The sequence below is a fragment of the Protopterus annectens genome, chromosome 15.part0, assembly GCF_019279795.1.
Source record: "Protopterus annectens isolate FY-2018-M chromosome 15.part0, PAN1.0, whole genome shotgun sequence".
NCBI lineage: Eukaryota > Metazoa > Chordata > Ceratodontiformes > Protopteridae > Protopterus > Protopterus annectens.
In genome coordinates this window covers 84,718,255-84,741,089 of record NC_056749.1, presented here as the reverse complement: position 1 = coordinate 84,741,089, position 22,835 = coordinate 84,718,255, and the positions used below count along the sequence as shown (strand labels likewise).

At 39.0% G+C, this 22,835-nt stretch overlaps 1 protein-coding gene across 1 annotated transcript in view; it reads left to right on the top strand.

Moving 5' to 3' along the window:
* LOC122789724 (amine oxidase [flavin-containing]-like) overlaps positions 1 to 22,835 on the top strand; it is a 1,342,089-nt gene that overhangs the window by 1,072,084 nt on the left and 247,170 nt on the right. The window contains exon 11 of the mRNA XM_044057159.1: positions 8,676 to 8,733. Coding sequence (XP_043913094.1) covers positions 8,676 to 8,733 — 58 coding nt within the window. The remainder of the gene's footprint in view (positions 1 to 8,675; positions 8,734 to 22,835) is intronic.

Here is a 22,835-nt window from a genome sequence, read left to right as displayed (position 1 = left end):
CATTTTCCAGGGTCACAGTGCAGAGAATTATAGTGCATCTCTGTAGCAGTCACATAAGTTAAATAGATTGACACATGATGCACAAAAACAGGCAGCTAATTATTAAGAACAGTTGTGGTGCTATCACTGCACTAGGCAGAAGCATGTCATTGCATCCTGGTGTTAAGTTGTGTAAAACTATCATGGAAAGGGTGTACAAGCATCATAACATTGCATCATGGTGTTGGGGTGTGAACATTGTCATGGAAAGGGTGTACAACCACCGTGCCATTGTATCATGGTGTTAGGGTGTAAATGTTAGGGTGTAAATGCTGTCATTGAAAGAGTGTACAAGCATCACGTTATTGCATCATGGCATTGGGGTACGAACACTATCATGGAAAGGGTGTACAACCATCATGTCATTGCATCATGGTGTTGGGGTGTAAACACTGTCATGGAAAAGGGTGTACAAGCATCATGTCATTGCATCATGGTGCTGGGGTGTAAAGACGGTCATGGAAAGGGTGTACAAGTATCACATCATTGCATCATGGTGTTGGGGTTTAAACATGGTCATGGAAATGGTGTACAAGTATCACGTCATTGCATCATGGTGTTGGGGTGTAAACACTGTCATGGAAAGGGTATGCAAGCATCATTCTGCCTTTTAGACTTCAGTACCTCTATTGACTAAACAAGTGCCATATATTCCCCTCTTCCCTTCAGAGGTAATTGACACACCTATGTATACATGTGCATTGTACTTTGCATGTGCTCATGCAAGTTCAAGAAGATGAGTATGCCTAATAGCATGGCACTGGTCAATTATACAAAGAGATAAACATGCAGTTTTGAATAGGGCTCATTATCATAAGGACCATGGGTGGCTTAGAAGATTGCTAGAGTACAGTGAACCAAATCACAGTGGTATATGTAGCTGGCAAGGATGTTATTAAACACTGATAGTCACAGCCTTTTGAGAGCCTGCATTGCTTAAACTGGGTATATCTCTCTGCCAGTAAACAATAAGACCCCACATTGTTTATACTGGGTATATCCGTATACCATTACACAGTGAGGGCCCACATTGTTTATAATGGGTATATCATTATACCAGTACAAAGTGAGGGCACACATTGCTTATACTGGGTATATACCAGTACACAGTGAGGGCCCATATTATTTATACTGGGTTTATCATTATACCATTAAACAGTGAGGGTCCACATTGCTTATACTGGGTATATCATTATACCAGTACACAGTGAGGGCCACATTGTTTATGCTGGGTATATACCAGTACACAGTGAGGGTCCACATTGCTTATACTGGGTATATCATTATACCAGTACACAGTGAGGGCTACATTATTTATACTGGGTTTCTTGTTAGAGGGTCACATTGTTTATGCTGGGTATATACCAGTACACAGTGAGGGCCACATTGTTTATACTGGATATATACCAGTACACAGTGAGGGTCTACATTGCTTGTACTGGGTATATACCAGTACACAATGAGGGCCACATTATTTATACTGGGTATATCATTATACCACTACACAGTGAGGGTCCACATTGCTTGTACAGGGTATATCATTATACCAGTACACAGTGAGGGCCACATTGTTTATACTGGGTATATTGTTATACCAGTACAAAGAGAGAGCCCACAGTGCTTGTACTGGGTATATTGTTATACTTAGTATACAATGAAGCAATCTACCATAGACTGCATGGAGGCATTATGATGAACTGTATAGACCACTCACCAACAGATGCCATTAGCAACCCCCCTTGTGTGGACCCTGTGTCTTCCTTCAGAGTAGATAGTCACCATTGCACAATACTAATAACGGCCAGACACTACACCCATCATACTTCCACAAGGATCCTATATGTGCATGGGGATAGTCCCCGCCCTACATATTGCAAGGGCACATGGATGTTGCTATTTCTTCCCCACTGATTCTGTATCTGTGTTAGACGTATGTCATGTATAACTGTACCACATCTCATAGGCCTATTTCTTTTCAGTTTCAAATTGTCATGATAGAATGTGTGAAACACAGAAACAGCAAATGCTACCATCCAGAAATCCTACTTCAGGCCATCAGTCTGCATGGTCAGCACATGTACCATCATTAGTGACCTAAAGGGCATTCCACGACTATGCCAGGTGGAACATAGACATGAACACTGTCAGTGGCCAAAACGGAGCATAGAATCAGGTCAAAAGAAGAGCCAGTGATATGATCAGTGCCACACGTAAGGTGCTACAAGGCCATGCGGATGTACACTTGGATGGAGTGTTCGTTTAGAGATCTCCCATGGCATGAGTTACAGTTCTCACTCATGAAACTCTCCCTTCTTCTTAGCATGTTGTGGATTGTGTCTCTTACTTTCACAGCAGAGGGTGCCCCCGTGGACAGGGAGATGCATGGTCTCAACAAATATTTATTATGTGGGTTCCCTGGACCTGTCCACCAGTTACCAGCATGGTGCTGCATCATCTGTTGAAGATGTGTCCTACTGCATGCACACACATGGACACGCATGGGCTCTGCACTGCCCACCACCACACACTTGCACAAACACTGGTGATACCACTGCCTCTCTGGGCTCTGCACTGCCCACCACCACACACTTGCACAAACACTGGAGATACCACTGCCTCTCTGGTGAGTCTACTCAGTTCTCCCTTCCATGCCTCACAGATACATACACGGTAGTAATCCTCACCCTGTCAGAACAAATCAGTAGGAATATAATATTTATGTAGTGCATGGAGCACCATGATTACACTCCGCTATTTAGAAAAAGACAACCTACTGTGGTGTGAGACACAATATTAAGCACCTTTCTAAGCACTGTTAATAATTTTTATTTTTATTTATTTTTTTTTATTTTTTTATTTTATTTTTGTTAACCGGGAAAGTCCGACTGGACACAGGTCCATTTTCAGCAGAGGCCCGGGGGGAAAAGCTCCATGAAATACAATATTAGATGAAAACAGTACAAAGCAATTCTTAACATTTATAAGTAGTACAGAGGACCATTTACATGGCGTGTGATAACTAGAAGAATATACAGTCAGTACTCTAGTAGAATATACAAGTAGGACAAATAATACAAATATATATAATTTGTATATATAAAAATATAATGGGTCTTGCGCTCGGCACCAAGTACTGCCAGTGTTCACTAAGGGATATACTGCCTTTTAAAGCTAGCAAAACTCCAAGATTCACCAATTAAGCTTTGCTCTTGAGGGGAGTTTCTTGGCATCCATCTCTCAAACACATAATAATGCGATTATGATCAGAGACTCAGTCATAAACCTCTGTGTTATCACCTGTGCATTTTGTCTGTAGGTGGAAAGCAAGTTGGCACAGCACTTATTTTCCCCTTTCCACCTTTTGTTTAAGGTTCAAATTAACTTAAGAATAGAAACACCTAGCATTTACCAGTTTGTTTAAAAAAAAAACAGAAATACTTACACTATAAAAATATTAAGTTAATATAATTTATTGAACAGACAATAATTAAGATTGCTGTACAGCATTAACACAGCAGGACAAAGTCCATCCTACAATGTCCAAGGTCAAATAACATTTGTAAATCCCCCCAAAAATGTTTATATATACAATCTTCTGGATAGAAAACAGCCTTTTTGGTTAAGATTCATTCACTTTTTTGTTCCTCAGATCCTTCTTGGTTGGGAGCCATTTTAAGGGTTATTGTGTCTTGATGAACAATGGAGACATGATTGTGAATTCATAGGTTCATAGGTTGGTACTAGGCTAGCAGCCCTAGGGCCTATACAAGCCTAGCCATAACAATTCCCTGACTATTTCTTCCCACACTATTTACTTCACCGGACCCCTGTCTAGCAGGGCGACTGACGTGATCCCCGAGGTGAATTTCCTTTCTCCCATCCAATCGTCAAGGTTCCTTTTGAAGAGGACCAAAGAGGCACTCTGCTTGACATGTATGGGCAATCTATTCCAGAGTCTGGGGAGTCTCTGGGTCAGGAACCTATCCCTCCAGCATGTTTTGTTTATTGTGATGACAAGGTTTAGATCCCTGGAGCGTGTGGCTCTGAGGGATCTAAACCTTGTCATCACAAAAAACAAAATTCTGTGTTTACTCTCTAGACTAACCAGAAAATAACCAAAAAAGTGACTGAACCTTAACCATAAAAAGCTGTTTCCTATCCTGACTCAGTAGCCTACCCTATAAGTATCCTCATCAACAGGTCCATTCAGGAATCTTATGTCCCTTGCCTTTGGAAAAAAAGCCATAATCCTCCCACTACATAAAGGGGGCACATCCTCCGACATCTCAAACGTTTGACCCATTGGTATTCTGTCACCTATATCCAAAATACTAGAAAAGTACATCCAAAAGCAACTCATTCATTACCTTCAAAATGACATCCTCTCCCCTACCCAACATGGTTTTTGGCCAGGACATAGCACATATACTGCTCTGATCTCCTTCCTACATATTGTCAATAAAGCCCAAGACTCAGGACATATAGTATCAGCTCTCTTTCTGGATCTTTCCAAAGCATTTGATACTGTCTTCCACCCCATTCTCCTGACTAAACTCTCATCCATAGGACTAGCCACTCAATTATTAAACTGATTCAAGAGTTATCTCTCTGACAGGCAACATGCTGTCAAATGGCAAAATTCTGTTTCTGTCTACCTTCGCAACCCCACAGGTGTCCTACATGGCTCAATTTTAGGACCTCTCCTGTTTAATATATTCATAAATAATCTCCATAAAGATACCCCAAACTCTTCCCTAGTCCAGTATGCAGATGACTCAACTATAGTCTTCTCTGCTCCCAACCCAAATACTCTGCAGCAAATAACCCAAATAGCATTCTCTGTAGTAGAATCCTGGCTCCACAAAAAACATCTCTCTCTTAATGCCAAAAAAACTAAACTTATGCTGTTCACCCCGAAAAGGAATGCTATTCTCAATAAAGAAGTTTAAATATAGTCTCACTAAACTCTACAAAAATTGAACTGGTAATCAATACCAAATTACTAGATGTCTTTATAGACGAAGACCTAAAGTTTGATCTGCATGTTCAATCCAATATTAACAAAACAGATAAAAAACTGGGGCTACTATATAGGCACAATAGGTTTCTCTGCCATCCAACAAAACAAGCTCTCGCCCTCACCTACCTCCTACCATCTCTAACCTATGGTGCTCCATTGTTAACTAACCTACAGTCTTCCTTGATATTAAAGCTAGAGTCCTGCTATAATAAGATTGTCAAATTTGCCACAGGTAGTCACCACTCTTCCCATCATTGATCCGCCCTAAAGAAACTGCAATGGCTAGAATTCCCTCACCATCAACAAACCATTTCACATAAATTCATCCATAAACCATTATATTGTCCTGCTCTCAGCTTCCTACTTGTGCCCTGCTCCCCTTTTCAGCCCCCTGCGATCTGAGCACCGACACTTATTTCAAATCCATAAACCAAATCTATCTGCAGGAAAACTTCTATACTCCTGGACCATAGCCAGACTATGGAATAACCTCCCCTTCTCTGTACATAGTGAACAACACCCCTCAAACTTCAAAACTGCCCTTCATAACCATCTCCTTTCTAACTGGATTTGTAACTGCACTAATGCACCTCCTATTACCTATAATGCCATTACCCGACTTCCTCTATCTCAGTGTTAGCCTTACTGCTAGTCTTACAATCAACCCAACTACCCTGTATTGCACCTACCCTATCAAATCCTCTCTGTCTATTCTATCTCTTGTACTATCACAGTAATTGTATTACCAGTCTTCCTTTGTACTATCACAGTAATTGTATTACCAGTCTTCCTCTTGCTACTAACCTTATTCACCATGTCATTTTCTAAATTGCTACTGACAATCTGTACTCACTCCACTTATTCCTACACTTCCCACAATTTATTTACTAGAGGCACAATTTTTGTACCTTTTTGGTGCATTATACTCATTCTTAATGTGCTCCTTCGATTAATTTGGATCTCTTTTATTTTGTGGATTATATTATACTTTCTAAAGCTGTATGGAGACCCTGTTTGTCTCTCTGCTCTGTTTTGTTGTTCATATTATTATACACTGTAAACCAGTATTTTACATTGTTATATTTGTTTTTCATTGTAATGAAGCTTTTCTCCCCAGGCCTCCACTGAAAATGGGCTCCTGGCCCAGTGGACTTTTCCGGTAAACAAATGTTAATAAATAAATAAAATTAATTCAAATCCATAGTGGACCTTCCTTGAGCAAATATCCATTCAATTACACACAGAACTTGACTGGTTCCCTTCCTAGGCAAGCATCCTTTTCCTCACTGCAAATGGACCAAAGACCTTTAAAAAGAAACTCTGACAACCCAAAACTTCTTGATTTAATTTTTTTAATAATTGGTTTATAAGTAAATATTGGGCTAACTGCCATGAAAGGCCATTTTAAGCCTAGCTAATAACTTGAAGTAAGAATGAGACCCTGTACCTTGTCTTTATAAGGTGAAGACCTTAACTACCAGGCCAAACACAGCTTCTGCAACATTTAAAAATAAACTTTTTGGACTTTCATCAGAAAAAAGTAAAATACTGTTTGTAAGTAAAACTTCTGTAAGTGATTTATTTTCCATTTCCTCATCAAACACCTGCTACACTACTGAGTCTGGTATTTCCTTATCCTGAGTTTATCTGTCCTACTGTAACTATTTGTTTATCAAGATGTTGTGTAATATTGCACAGACTGCAAAGATGTTAGTGAATGCTGCACCATGAGATACATCCAGACAGACACAATCAGCCATGACGTGGGTCTGTGACAGAGTAGTATGGTATGCATTATCTGTTGTGGTCTGTGAGGTCCTAACTGGTGTCATTAACAGTGGCTCCAAGATAGATCGAGCATCACCAATAAGATCTCCCTGGGGAACACTGCGCCACACGGACCAGTGGTATATGATACACACACATCATTTGTGGGAAATGTCGGTACTGCCTGGTTGGCCTGCATGCACACTGTATACTATACCCTGTGCATTGCAGACTGCCTTGCAGGTGATAGAGCAGAACGTGTTATGGTTAATATACCTTTATGCCTGCTTCCAGGATACAGCCTTTATTGCAGTGAGGGTGCAGTGTATGTCTGCCAGTAACTCAGGGAAATGGAATATGTAGGGTTTGGCCTCTATCCTGCATGATGCACGGAAATCTTACATGCTGTCCTACATACTGTGGCATGGCATTGAAGAACTGTTTTGTTATCCTTGATACAGATCTGTGGGATACTACCTCCATGTCCCTCACTAGTCATTCAAAAGTTCCTGTAGGTAGTATTCTCAAAGCAACACAAACCTTTATATTCACAGAGATGGTGCTCATTGCATCCTCCAGCCCTACATATGAGGATAACACATCTTGACCAGCTTCTGCATGGTGTTTCTGTCCACATAGTAGCAATGCACACTTTTGGTGTTGTGGACGGCATGGCATCTTAGGTGTAGATGGATGACTTGACATAAAGGCACCAACATGCAACACCATGACTATTGACACTAATAATAGCCTCTTGCATATACAGTTTTAAATGTGCAAAGGCTACCATGTGCATGTGTTGTTGATCTGTCCCCATAACTCCAAGATTGTGTTGCAGTCAGCAGCCCTGGAGGTAGCATCGTTCTTATTGTGGAATATGTACATCTCTGACTTGCTTCCCCATATTATTTATTCTCATTTCCATCTGCTGTTGCCCTCATTTTAATAATTTCCTCATTTATATCTCATTATATCACCATTTGCATATCTTTTGCAGTTTATTGCCATTTGTAAAAGGTGGGCATATGTATAAACCTTACTCATTTTGTAGATCATTTATGTTAAATACAGAACTCTGCTGTCATTAACTGTTTTAAATGTATTCAGGTTAGTTCATTAAAAAGTGCAAAATGTGATTTTTTTGCTCATAAACAGAAACTATAGAAGCTTCCTATGCAGCAAAGAAGCACTATTTTAGGCTGAGCATGCATTTTAACTGTGAGAACTCCTTTGTCTTGTTTTTCTATATTTGTTAAAAATAAAAGAATGCTGTGTTATGCCTTTCTCTGCCAATCTGCAAACAACTAAGAGATATCTGATTTTAAAAAAAGTTTATTTTACTGATAATCTTATACAAAGTAAAATAGACTCTCTGCATCACAAGTGTGTCCGTTTTAAAATGGTGGGAATGTGAATATGTAAGGTTACTAGTACACTTACACACACTCCAAAGTCGTTTAATTTCAGGCTAGGATGCTGCACCAACTTGCTTATGTTGTGTGAATGATTGTGAAGCTTGTAAATCATCTTACCCTGAGAATGAGGACGGACAGTCACGCAGGTGTACACACGCGTACACACACACACACACACACACACACACACACACACACACTCCAAAGCCATTTACTTTTAGGCTAGGATGCTGCACCAAGTTGTTTATGTTGTGTGAATGATTGTGAAGCTTGTAAAGCATCTTACCCTGAGGATGAGGACAGACAGTCACACTGGTGTACACACCCACACACACACACACTGAAAGTATGAGTTTTCTAAGATGTCAGTTACTGTTTAGGTGTAGTGTCATGTCACTGCAAAATTAATTATTTTTCTTTTTTCTTCAAAAAAGGAAAGCATACATATGTCAGATTTATGCCAGAGTCCTGGGCACAGAAGAGGCACTAAATGTAAGTAGTGCATGTCGACATGTTTGGCTTGTGAATTATGTGACACATGAATGTAAGCCAAGTGCCATTTAGGAGCTTCTTAGTCATGATTACGTTATTACACATTCTACATTATTAGGAAGGTAATCATTTGAAATGTTGGGACCTGCTTTAATGAGTCTTGTAATGCTAAAACCAAATGGTCACAAAATCAGACTTACATGTACAAAGTCAGAGATTGCAGTTTATCAGAGTATTTCCTCTTCTCTGAGGTATGGTAATGTCAGAATTATATATGTATTATATAAGTTTGTGGCTTACCCCCTACATTGAGGGGGTACAGGAGGCTTGGCACCTGCAAAAAAAAGAAGTTTAAAGGTGAAGAGCAATGTTCAATATTTGCACTTCTGCATTTTCAGTGTGTTTTTTCCACATGTTGGCACTTGGTGTTATAACTGCCAACATTTCAGTAGGGACCCCATTAGGAAAGTGTAGTCAGTCATACTTTGAATAATTAAGTGCAAACCTATGGTGCCAAATAATTTCATTACTGCCCCCAAAGATGGTGTTTATGTGGATGTACCAAAAACCTCCCTTTCTTTACTTTAATGTGAGAAGTACCTCACAAAGAGGATTACTGGCCTCAAACAGATACCCTACACTGACCAGCTCTAAAAACTCCAGCTTTACTCCGTAACATATCGCCTACTCTGAGGTGATCTCTGCCTAACATATAAATCTATGTCAAACCCAGAGCTGTTGGACGTGCTACACCTAAAGAAATCCCAATCCCTCCGAACTACATGCTCTAGGGACCTAAACCTTGTCACCACAATAAACAGGACATGCTGGAGGGATAGATTCCTGTCCCATTGACTTCCCATACTCTGGAACAAGCTACCCATCTATGTCAAGCAAAGTTCCTCATTAGCACTCTTCAAGAAAAATCTTGATAAGTGGATGGGAAATAGAAAATACACTCGGGGATCACTTTGGTGGCTCTGCTCGACAGGGGCACAGGAAAATAACTTTCTTGGGTGGCGTAAGCCAGGGCGCCTTGTTGGCTAGGCTTACTTAGGCCCTTGGGTTGATAGCCTAGTACCTACCCATGAACCTATGTCTAAACTGTACTTCTGTTATTGTATTGGAAACTGAAATTACAACAGCAAATCACCCCAAAAACAACATAAATCCCTAAAACAGGTAAGATGTAAAAGGTGTATATACCGGAGGTGTAGCTAGCTCCTCTAGAGCCCCGTGTAGTCCCAGGTCTGGTTCCCTGCCCCTCAGCTCTTCAAGTGAAGAACAAAAAAAAAAAAGGTCAGGTCCCTTAGTCTGGTATAACAAGCCAGATCCTCACCCATACCCCATCCTGCTACTTCCCTTAAAGGTAGAAAAACCTTTTTACCTGCACAGCAGTCACAAATTAAATCTACATCATACAGCGATAAGATGTAACCCATAACATAAAAAATACCTGCATGTTCAAATGCATTAAAGAAAATTGGGTAGATTATATGAATGTGTCACCTGATTGTTTTGCACAATAAGTAACACACAAGCAAAGTTATGGGGACATTTACTTCCTCATTGTGTTTATGGCTCATTCTTCACATGTCCAGTTACCATCTGCAGGGATGTAGGATGTTTAGCATAGTTTCTCTGACTGGGTTTCATGATTAACTTATACAACCTATGAGGTCCTTCTTGCAGTGCAATGACCACTGGTGTAGAGGTACATTTTTAGCATGCTTAGCATAATATGAATTGGAGATATGGCTGGAATAATTATAGTACAGTGAAGGGCATGCATAGTTAATGAAAATAAGACAGAGAAATACAGATGAGCAGAACAAAAGTGACTTGCAGTGGAATACCGATTGTTACATATCATTGTTAGTATAAAACAGGGCAGCTTAGGGAGCATAGAGGTCATTACAGCAGTGCGGATGGATGCAATGTAATGGACAAATTGTAGCATTTAATGTTTTAAACATAGCCCTAGTATAGCAATTATAGGTAACGTATCTGAAAAGCATATCATTCCACTGTCACCATGGCAGTACTTGTGCATGACCTGGTTTTGCAGACTTTCTTTCTGAAATCAGGATAATGAAAATGCTGGGCAGATGCCAATATTCTGTCTATTAATATCCCATCTAGTTACAGTCCAGTTGTCAAAAACAAACATAAACTTGTATCTGAAATAAATATTGTAATAAAAACCAAAACAGAATTCCATTCAAAAGTCCTTCCTTGGATTAAGTTAATAAAAAGCTTCACACAACGAGATCTGAGCTTATATGCACTCCAGGTTCTTTAACAACTGTGGACACAGTTGACTACACCCACCCTCTAATCAGTTATGGAAGAACTCTAAATTCTACCCTGTCAGAAGGGCTTCAGACTGAACATCTCATTTAAACCAAGTTAAGGAGAAGCAAACAGCTTTCCTTGCCACGTGGCTCTAACTGAACCAGTTTGATGGTGTAATAGTTGGAACCAGAAAACAGAACGGTTATTGCATGCCCTGCTTGTAATATCCCTAGGATATTTTACAATTCCATTTCACGTGCCTTTGTAGTTTTGCCAACATAAAGGTCTTTGTGTTGGTACTCTGCCAGATAAACACCAAAAATGCTGTTACAGACCTTATTACATTTTTTGTAACTGGATGAATAAAAATGTCTGTTTTTATGAATTGACATTGATTATAAAGCCCATGTGGGAACACACCAGATATACATCAGTACATTTTCATGTCTCAGGATATTAAATACTGGGTGGCCACGGTGGTGCAGTGGTTAGCGTTGTCGCCTCACAGCAAGAGGTTCTCCAGTTCGATCCTCGGCTGGGGTGCCTTCTGTGTGGAGTCTGCATGTCCTCCCTGTGGTCGCGTGGGTTTTCTCCAGGTACTCCGGTTTCCTCCCACATTCCAAAGACATGCTGTAGGTGGATTGGACACTCTAAATTGGCCCTAGATGTGAGTGCGTGTGTGTGTGGGCCTTCTGTGGAAGGTTGGGCACTGGGCTGGCAACTCGACACCGTAAAACTCCACTGCCAATCATGAGCGGACAAGTGATCCGCTGTGGTGACCCCTAACCGGGAAAAGCCGAAAGAAGAAAGAAAGAAAGCAGGTATACATCAATGTGCTTCTCTCACATTCTGTTTAACCACAGGTTCATCACCAAGCGATACTACTGCTAGAGAATGTATGCACTTCTCTCATTGTTAGCAGAAAACTGAGTAGTGACTGTGAGTTTATCAATCTTATGCAGACCATGTTTGTGTGTTTGTTTGCATTTTTCACAGTGATGTTTATTCATGAACTTACAACACACTATAAATGTTGTGCAATTCCCATGCATGGTATGCTATCACTCTAACCTGGCTGGTAGACCCAGATATTTATTTATTTGCATTTGTGTACTGGGATTGTCTGACTGGGGACCAGAAGTGTCTCCTTTTCAACTGAGGCTCAGGGAGAAAAGCTTCATCAAGTATACAGAGAGACCTAGATATGCAACTTTTACTTAAGGCTTGGCCACTTATTCAGATACATGGAAATAGAGGGTTTTACACACTTAGCTTATAGTGCTACAAGTACATGATATGGAAAAAAAGAGAAAAAAAGAAAATATTACATTGGTTATTAACAGATGCATAATAATGCAGTGTAAGTTATTTTGTCATACAATTCAGAGGATGTGGGGAAGCAGTAATAGGCAGATAAGTATGAGCTGAGTGGTTTGAGACAGATGCTTTACATTTGAATGGAGATATTTAGTCATACCAGAGGCAGAAGGATACGTACGTTGAGAAGGGGATGCAAAAACGTAGATACTGGCAGTGGTAGACAGAGAGGGATCGAAGAGTGTAGATTATGAAATTTATAGTGTAGAAGGCAATAAGTGCAAATAAATAGATAGGTGTTAGTAATAATGCAGTGTAAATAAATAAATAAATAGATAGGTGTTAGTAATAATGCAGTGTAAATAAATAAATAGACGATAATAAGGCAGTTTAATTAAATAAATAGATAGGTGTTAGTAATAATGCAGTGTAAATAAATAAATAGATAGGTGTTAGTAATAATGCAGTGTAAATAAATAAATAGACGATAATAAGGCTGTTTAATTAAATAAATAGATAGGTGTTAGTAATAATGCAGTGTAAATAAATAAATAGACGATAATAAGGCAGTTTAATTAAATAAATAGATAGGTGTTAGTAATAATGCAGTGTAAATAAATAAATAGACGATAATAAGGCAGTTTAATTAAATAGATAGGTGTTAGTAATAATGCAGTGTAAATAAATAGACGATAATAAGGCAGTTTAATTAAATAAATAGATAGGTGTTAGTAATAATGCAGTGTAAATAAATAAATAGACGATAATAAGGCAGTTTAATTAAATAGATAGGTGTTAGCAATAATGCAGTGTAAATAAATAAATAGACGATAATAAGGCAGTTTAATTAAATAAATAGATAGGTGTTAGCAATAATGCAGTGTAAATAAATAAATAGACGATAATAAGGCAGTTTAATTAAATAAATAGATAGGTATTAGTAATAATGCAGTGTAAATAAATAAATAGACGATAATAAGGCAGTTTAATTAAATAAATAGATAGGTGTTAGTAATAATGCAGTGTAAATAAATAAATAGACGATAATAAGGCAGTTTAATTAAATAAATAGATAGGTGTTAGTAATAATGCAGTGTAAATAAATAAATAGACGATAATAAGGCAGTTTAATTAAATAAATAGATAGGTGTTAGCAATAATGCAGTGTAAATAAATAAATAGACGATAATAAGGCAGTTTAATTAAATAAATAGATAGGTGTTAGTAATAATGCAGTGTAAATAAATAAATAGACGATAATAAGGCAGTTTAATTAAATAAATAGATAGGTGTTAGTAATAATGCAGTGTAAATAAATAAATAGACGATAATAAGGCAGTTTAATTAAATAAATAGATAGGTGTTAGTAATAATGCAGTGTAAATAAATAAATAGACGATAATAAGGCAGTTTAATTAAATAAATAGATGGCAATAAAGCAGTGTGAATAAATAAATAAATAAATAGAATAGTACATAGCCTTATTCTGTTAGAGTTTTTAGTGATTGTGCTTGACTCTGGGCTTGGCTCTAGCCACACCTACATAGAGTGCTGTAAACTCTCATAACCCCCGTCCCACCAATTAGACCTCTGCAGGAGGTGATATTACCTACTGGGACTCCAGGCCTCATTTTCAAACTGTTTTCTTTCTTGCTGCTGACTCCTTAACTGCATTCCCATAGCTTGCTCTGTAAGTTCTTTTACTTGTCATATTTTTGTGACTACAGCTATTTTAGACTTGTTGACTACAGGCCTGCTCTGTGTTTTAAAACCCACTAATATAAATGCTGCACTGTATTATTTATGCTTTGTTTGACTAATTTTGTGATTACAGCTATTTAGAATTGTTGACTAGATCCCTACTCTGTGTTTTACAACTCACTAATGTAAATGCTGCCCTGTATACATTGTCTGATTTCAACTACAGCTACTATGATTTGTTGAGCAGCTGCCTGCTCTGTTTTAAAACTCACTTATTGTAAATGCTGCACTGTATACTTTCATGTCTGGTTAATCTACAGTAGTTTTAAGCTGTCTGCTTACTGTTTTCCCTGCTTTAGTAACTTTTTGCTTGTCATACATTTCAAATATACAGTAGTTATATAATGCTCACTGCAACAGGTGTAATAGCCTGCTGTCTAGCTGTGACTGTGTGTTCTGCTATGTTCAGAGGAATGTATCACTTTTTCACCCTGATTACACACCTGTATTAACTTTTTTTCTAAGTATATTTATTAACTGTAGCAGCATTTTAAAGCTAAATTTTGTGTAGCATAGCATTTGTACTACTGTGCTAGAGTGAATGCAGATGTGGTAGTCTTTAACAGTTTGTGTTTATATTGTTTGAGTTTCTCTTTCTGTCCTCTCTAAAATGCCTCCATCTGTCTTTTGTGTGCTAAATCCCATATTTGGTAACAATTTTTATTATTTTTGTCTCTCCTTAGCTATCGGTCAAGTTTCTTTTTCATCTTCATACTGTCAGCGTACTGTTAGTCCTACATGCTGCATTAAATGGTTGCAATGAAACTCGCTCATCACACAGCTCTGTTCTCTTACCTTGCAGTATCTCCTTATCTGCACAGTATGTTGGCTTAGTTTTTACATTTTACAATATACTTATTTAAGGCATTATCTACTGTACTCTCTAGCAAGTTGGTATGCTGTAAAGTAGCTTGGCAGCAAGTACCTTCCCCCCATTTCTCCCATTTCTTAATAGACTGCCTGTTAGTTTCAACAAACTTATGTCTATTACATGCTGGACTCTAGCCTGTGTTAAGATATTTCTTACCCAGCCTGTTTTAAGTTATTTCTTACCTGATAGTACTACACAACAAAACCCCTTATTCTTAGTATGAACAGTACATAGCCTTATTCTGAGTTTTTAGTGATTGTGCTTGACTCTGGGCGTGGCTCTAGCCACACCTACACAGAGTGCTGTAAATTCTCATAACCCCCATCCCACCAATTAGACCTCTGCAGGAGGTGATATTACCTACTGGGACTCCAGGCCCCATTTTCAAACTTTCTTCCTTGCTGCTGACTCCTTAACTGCGTTTCCTTGCTGCTGACTCCTTAGCTGCGTTTCCTTGCTGCTGACTCCTTAACTGCGTTTCCTTGCTGCTGACTCCTTATCTGCGATCCCTCAGCTTGCTCTGTAAGTTCTTTTATTTGTTTACCAGTTTTGTTCTGCTCCTTACAGCTGCACGTGTAATTAACCCTTCCCACTACTGTCCAGGAAATAACCCCTTTAGGACTTCCATTACGGGACACTACCACATCCTTCTTAGGAACTTCCAAACTATAGCCCCATCAGGATAAAATATAAAGTGTATGTACTGCAGCCTTTTACTAGTGCTCACCACCATGGTTCCTGTGCTTTACCCCGCACTTGCCAAGCAACCTACAGCGTTCCTTAACGCCCTTACCTCCTATGCTACCTCATATATATGTTTACCACTAGGTGGAACTGCTCTCCCACTTACTGATTAAGATCTCCTAAATCTATTTTCTTTCTCTCCCAAGCTATCCCCTACTCCCATTCCTACTTGCCCCACTGGCCTGGTTTGACTTGATTTGAGCTATATTTCACCACCTTAATCCCCTCAGCCTTGTTTTCCCCTGCAGTCCCTGTACTTCATTCACAAAGCACACGTTTCTGCTTCAGCTGGCTGATTAGTTTCAGCAAGCCACCTTCTCTTTAACTCTTCCCGGTCCATTCGCCGTACAGGCTCACTCCGCTCCCCTACCCTGCCCCCAAATCTCACCCACCCCCAGTACTCCTACCTTTATCGAAACCCTAAACCCCTCCCTCCCTCTCTCTATCAACCAATCACCTCCTCCACAGCTTCACCCCCTTTTCCTCCACCTGCCTATCTTAGTCACTCCTCCTCTCCCACCTAAGTCCCTAACTCATCTCCCACTACTATATCTTTACACTTGTCCACCATGCCTGGACTCCTACCTCAAACCATTCTCACCCCAACTATCTGCATTTTAGTCTTACTCCCTTTATATCTTACTACCTCCTACTCCCACAACCTACTCCACCCACCCTTCCATACTCCCAAACTCCTTTCTTATCACTCAAAAACAAACTTCCACAACATATCCGCTTCACTAGTTCAACCCAACCCACTCCACTATTTCAAAACAACATTATTCCCCCCCTCAACTAAATACTGCACTCCTAAGCTAATACTTTACTTCCCACAACTACTAAACACCAAATCAAAAATACTACTACTACCCTTTCTCAACTACCTCTGCTTAGATGGAGACATACATCCAAATCCTGGACCAAACACTACCTGTACTGCTAATCTCCCCACCTCAAACTATAAAGCTAACCATAAATACCTCAAATTATTCACCATTAATGTACAAAGTTTAAGAAATAAAGTAACCCAATTCCATGCTTGGTTGAACTACAACCAGCCTGATATTGGAGCCATTTCAGAAACATGGCTAAATCCTCACATTAGTGACTCTGAAATCCTTCCTCCTGGATTTCAATCCCTCAGACACGACTGCCCAAACAGAAAAGGTGGTGGGGTAGCCTTAATCTACTCTAACCTACTATCCATCACTCCATACCCTAATCCTATCCTCACATTTAATAATGCAGAACTAGTAACAGGCCTGCTAAAAGTAAATAACCACAAAAACATTTGTACCATTGCTCTCTATTTCCCTCCTGGTAACAACACCACTACTCTGAAGGACATACTCCTCTGGACCTCGACCAATATTAAGCAGGAGACCTATATACTTGGAGACATAAACATTGATTGGAATAAAATCAATACCCCAGTCCCACCATATCCATCATTCTATTTAACTATAAACAAATTACTAACTCCATCACCAGGCCCAATAAAACAAACCCCCCAGGTACCACACTAGACTGGATCCTAGCTTCCCATACCAATAAAATCTTAAACACTGGCATCACACCCAACGCTATAGGAGACCACTTGCCAGCATTTATCTACCGAGCTACCCACTCCTCTCCTCACCTACACCATGTCACCCACACATGTAACCTCACAAACTTTGACCCAACTACCTTCTCTAACTCCCTGAAACAAACAAACTGGAACCCACTAAAAACCCTTCCACTAGATAATGCCGTAGAATTTTTCATCTCCTCCTCCTTAAACATCCTCAACTCCCTAGCACCACCAAGAACAAAAAGAGTAAAAAACAAATCCGCCCCTTGGCTAACCAAAGATACCAAAAACTTATGCTACAAAGAGACAAATCCTGGAAAACATACCATCTACACTATCTATCTATTGAATAATCGCAATGCATTTGGTGAGCCTTGCTATAGATGTAATGTTTGTCAGTCAGCGTCGCAGACTGACGTTCACATCCCCATCTTCCAGTCATTGCTCATTTCAGCGGCTGTTTCTCACTAGGACTGCAGCTTGTGTAAGATATAGTTTAGCATCCCGAGAATGAAATAGGATATGTAATCCTGCTTTCCATTTGCAGAGTAGCAGCCTTTTTAAAGGACACCATCACCAGAATGGAGTCAAGCTTGTGAGTCTCTGTCCAGCATGTCCAGTCCACCAGAGAATGGATAATCTTTTCTGGTCTTACTGGACGAGGCATTACAATATCAGGTTTTTCCAATATTGACTTTATAACCAGGCACACTGTCTTATTAGAAATAAACCAAAAAAAATCACTATTGTTGCAAGTCCCCAAGCCACAGTTTAACAACACAAAAATTCACAGAAATTAAGCGCTTTTGTCAATCCAGTTGACTTCATCAGAATAAACTCAAAAAACAAATGTGAAGTATTTATATACTGTAAACTTGTCCATGATTGGTTAATCATACCCCAATAATAAAACATTTTGTTAGAAACAATTAGTATACAAAGCATTCACCATTAAAAATAGACTTGCAAAAAAAAAATTTTTTTCAAAAGTCAATCACATTTCTCCAGTAGCAAATGTACCACCATATAAAAACAATCTAAAAAGACTTAACATTAAACATAACTGCCTTTTCTTTGAGTATCGGTAACAAAGTTAAATGATCATTCAAGCCAGGGGGAAAATTGGCCGCTAACCTCAGTTGCCATAAAAGTTCTTTTTTGTTTAAAACATTCTGCCAATCCCCCCCCCCCCCAGCATCTATGTTTATCAAGTCTAGTATAGCAAATTTAAAACCTGTGTAACCATCACATTGGGTACTGTGTTTATACAAAGCATTAGTTTCCCTTTGGTTTTTTTATATCATACAAATGCTCGTATATCCTGGTTTTGAATAACCTCTCAGTCTTCCCAATGTAGTAAGAAGTACAGGTGTTACATCTGGCAATATATACCAGCTTACTAGATAAACAATTACCTCTTTTTAAATAGATTATACTTTTGTTTTTATTATCCAAAGAAATTAGGTTGTCTTGTAAAATATAAGAACAATAACTGCACCTATCACAGGGTCTGCAACCGTTTGTTTTTTTCTCTGTTACTTGGATTTTGATATTTGTTTTTTAAAATCCTTTTAAGATTAGGGCCAATTTTAGTAGTGAATACAGGGTTTTCCCCTAACAGTTGAAAAATGTCATTATCTTATCTTAAATATACTCCAGTTTTTATGTATAATTTCCTTAACTTGTTCATATAAAGGGCTGTATTGCATAATACATGTTTGTTCAAAATTAACTTTCTTCACATTCTCATCAGTTTTCCCAGCATTGTTAAAACTGTTCAAACCCCTACCCAATAAAGGGATGTATTTACTACCCCAATCTTTTAAAACTTCATTAAGTGTAGTATCAATGAAATCAACAGGGTAGCCTCTCTCAAGAAACATGTCCCTTAAAAAATCAAATTCCTTAAGGACATCTTCCCTCAGTGAAGTCATTCTGGCTACCCTGATTGCTTGTCCTTTTATAATGTTTTTCTTTTGTGACATCGGATGGTGACTTTCAAAATGTAAATAATTGTTACAAAAGTTTTTTTTACTATGTATTTTAGATATAAATTTTTCTTTGTCCTTAATAATTTTTGTATCCAGATAACAAATCTCTGTTGATGAAAATTAAAGGTAAACTTTAAAAAACTAGTGGTGTGATTAAGATATTGAATGAATAAAGGGATGTTCCCAGAGGGTCCCTTCCAAAAAATAAAAATATCATCCAAAAATCTACAATAAAAAGTTATCTTACTGTAGAAGTTGCTTTTAAACACATGCTCTTTTTCCCAACTTAACAGTACCAGGTTGGCATACGTTGGAGCACACGCTGCCCCCATTGACACACCTCTGACCTGTTGAAAATATTCACCCTCAAAATATATATAATTGTTTTCCAAAATAAGTCCCGTTAATTCACATATTAAACTAATTTCATCAGGATGTAGGTTAGAGGAACTAAAAAGTGTTTCCTCAAAATAAGTTAACCCCTCCTGTTTTGGAATACAGGAAAACAAATATACTACATCAATTGTAAGAAGAAACCCTTCAGCACACCAAAGTTCACTTTTAAGTTGTCCTAGAAAATTCCAGGAGTCCTTTTCCAAGTGTGGACAATGTTCAACTACATGTTTAATCTTTCTATCTACATAAACAGATAGATTATGAATTTTAGAACCAGCAGCCGCCACAATTGGCCTGAAAGGTGAATTTTCTAAATTTTTATGTACTTTCGGTATACCGAAGATAACTGGAATTTTGGGGTGCGTATTCAAAAGAAAGTCATCTAAAACATACTCATATAAAAAACTGTCTATACTCTGGTAAGCAATGTGTATCTCATTCTTAGAGCATGTTGAATAATTTATGCCATTAAATAACATTGGTATAATCGTCACTATTGTATAGGACAATACCACCCCCTTTGTCGGGTACCATGACTCGTATGCTCCTATCATCCCTTAAATTTTGTAATAATTTCCTCTCATTAGTACTGAGATTAAAAAATATGACTTGTTTAAATACAAACCATGCACAGGCGAGTTCTAATTTTGAGAGAAATTCTCCTTCTAATGGTAGAGAAGGAACTTTTCATGAACAAAATCTTACCTTGTCCGTTTTTTGTTCTAATACTAACAGGGGCAGAACTAATGCTTGTTTTGACAAGCCAAAGGAGCAATATGGTGTGATAGTTTGGAAGCACTATTCTTTTTCCAATACAACTGGTGTTTTTAAAACTGTTTATGATGGAAAAGACAGTGGTTCTGGTAGTTTTAAATCCTTGAAAGAAATGATTTACAGTTTTGAAAAAAGACTTTTTAAGTATAAAATGTGCCAAATTGAAATATGTTATTTGAATGAATGTATTGATAAGAAAATTGTACCACAGGGTTTAAGAATTTTTAAATTGTTTTAAATTGTTGAGGAAGAATGTTGGCATTAGATGGCTTTGGCGTTTTTTTGAGATTTGGGGTTTATTTTAAACACCTCAGCATAAGAGTGTGTGTGTGTGTGTGTGTGTGTGTGTGTGTGTGTGTGTGTGTGTGTGTGTGTGTGTGTCTGTGTCTGTGTCTGTGTCTGTGTTTGTGTCTGTGTGTCTGTGTGTGTGTGTGTGTGTCTGTCTGTGTGTGTGTGTCTGTGTGTGTGTGTGTCTGTGTGTGTGTGTGTGTCTGTGTCTGTGTTGTTATTCCTGACACCCTGAGTAGTATGTGCGATTTTTGCCTCCAAGGAAGTTGTGTATTTACATATCTCAAATGCAGTGTTATTTTCTTTAATGATTAACTGGTTGTCTGAGAATATGAGACAGTTACTACATTGCCTTAGGATGCCCAAGTCAACCAAACTGGCCACAGACACATTTGGAAGTTGCATATCCATGTTGTCCGGACCTGGAATAGGGTGGGCTGTTTAGGATTAATGGGTTTAGGGTAGTCCTGGAGTTAGGGGCAATATGTTATGTAGTGCTAGGAAGTGGTAGTACTATTCTATTCAAAAAGCTAGCTGCTGCAAGTTCAGTTCCACACAAGGGCATACCGTTTAACAGGTTTTGGATATAATTGTAACTTTATAGGGAGATTTTACTGTCTTTTCATTTGCTACTATACAGGGTACTGCTAACCGCTGTTGCTTGGTGGGCAGCTCTGCACAAACTTGCCTTATTTGTAGTAGAGAAAAAAAAGCTTAAATGCTGACTCCTATACCCTCTAGCCAATAAACGACCACACTTTGAGCTTCCTGGTGTGCTTTCCAACTCAGAGACCAGGTAAACACTTTCTGCCACAAAATGCATTGTTGGTTTTTAGTTTCCCTTAGAGGAGCACATTGAGGGAGAAAGGTATTGCAGATATTCCAGATCTGTATGAGACATCCTACAAGGATCCACTTGTGCCTCTGTCCTAACCAGAATGTGTGGGCCAGCAAACTTGCATATGCCATAGACACTATGTCCTTAAAGAACTGAGAGGATATATGCATCAACGGGATCATTGATGAGGCTGTGGCAGATGCCACCACCTGCCCCAAGATCAGCAAGGCTGAAATCCTGGTGTTGAGACCTAAGGCAGTTGGTTCAAGGCCACAGCATATGACTTTGACCCACATCTTGACCTGCAGACCCTGAATTCAGCCATGATGACAGATGCTCTATTTGACCACACATCAGATGTCAGTAGTCCCTGCCTTGAGGGAAGGAAGGTCAAATACAGCAACTGTGGCACCAGGGCTAAACAAGTCCATCTCAATGCCAAAGCTGAGCAATTGACTGAGCCCTGAGGCTGGCAATGTCCCTAATGCCAAAGACATCAACACTTCTGCCAGTACTGACTGATAGGCCGATATTAGTGGAACCAACCTTGATGAAGCCCACCTTCTGAGGTTAACAGTCATTTTAACATTGACACAAGCACCTGTATGTGAAATCCTGTCCTCAGGGACACTGACGATGGCCCAGTGTAGAGTGTGGAGCTGCTGAAAAGCTCAGTAAAGCTAAGGTGCCTTTAACTATCCCAAAGTAGTTGGGGCTGAAGGAATTTGAGAAGGTTTTCTGAAAAGCTGCAGCCACCCCCCTGCCTCCCTTATTGTAGTCAGTCTCCCAGAGACTGTGTGGGGCCTAAAAGTTTGAAGATGACAGTTCAGAGGAAAAATATTATGGACTTCCAAATCTAATATGGATGGCACACTTCACTGGAGAAGGCTGTGATGCAAGACTTACAGGAGTCCTAAGCAGATGGTCCCCCTGACCCTGCACATTTAAACCCCAACACAGACCAAACTATTTTATTAGCTTCAGTAAGTGAAACACTAACATGTTGTTTGACCTGATCCTTGCCTGTCCTAAGCTTTCTCTTGAGTTCTGTGTCCTGATCCCTGTGCTCATTTCAATGTTTCTCAGAAGCAGTACCAACTCTGGGGGCCAACAGTGTTGACCTTAACAATTTAGAGGAAGAGGATTCCTTTGTCTGCCCCCAAGTGGTACTCAAGACTGGGACATGACTGATGGTCAGCTGAATTCCTTCCCTCTTTTAGCCAAATACAATCTGTTTTTCATGTCATTGATTCC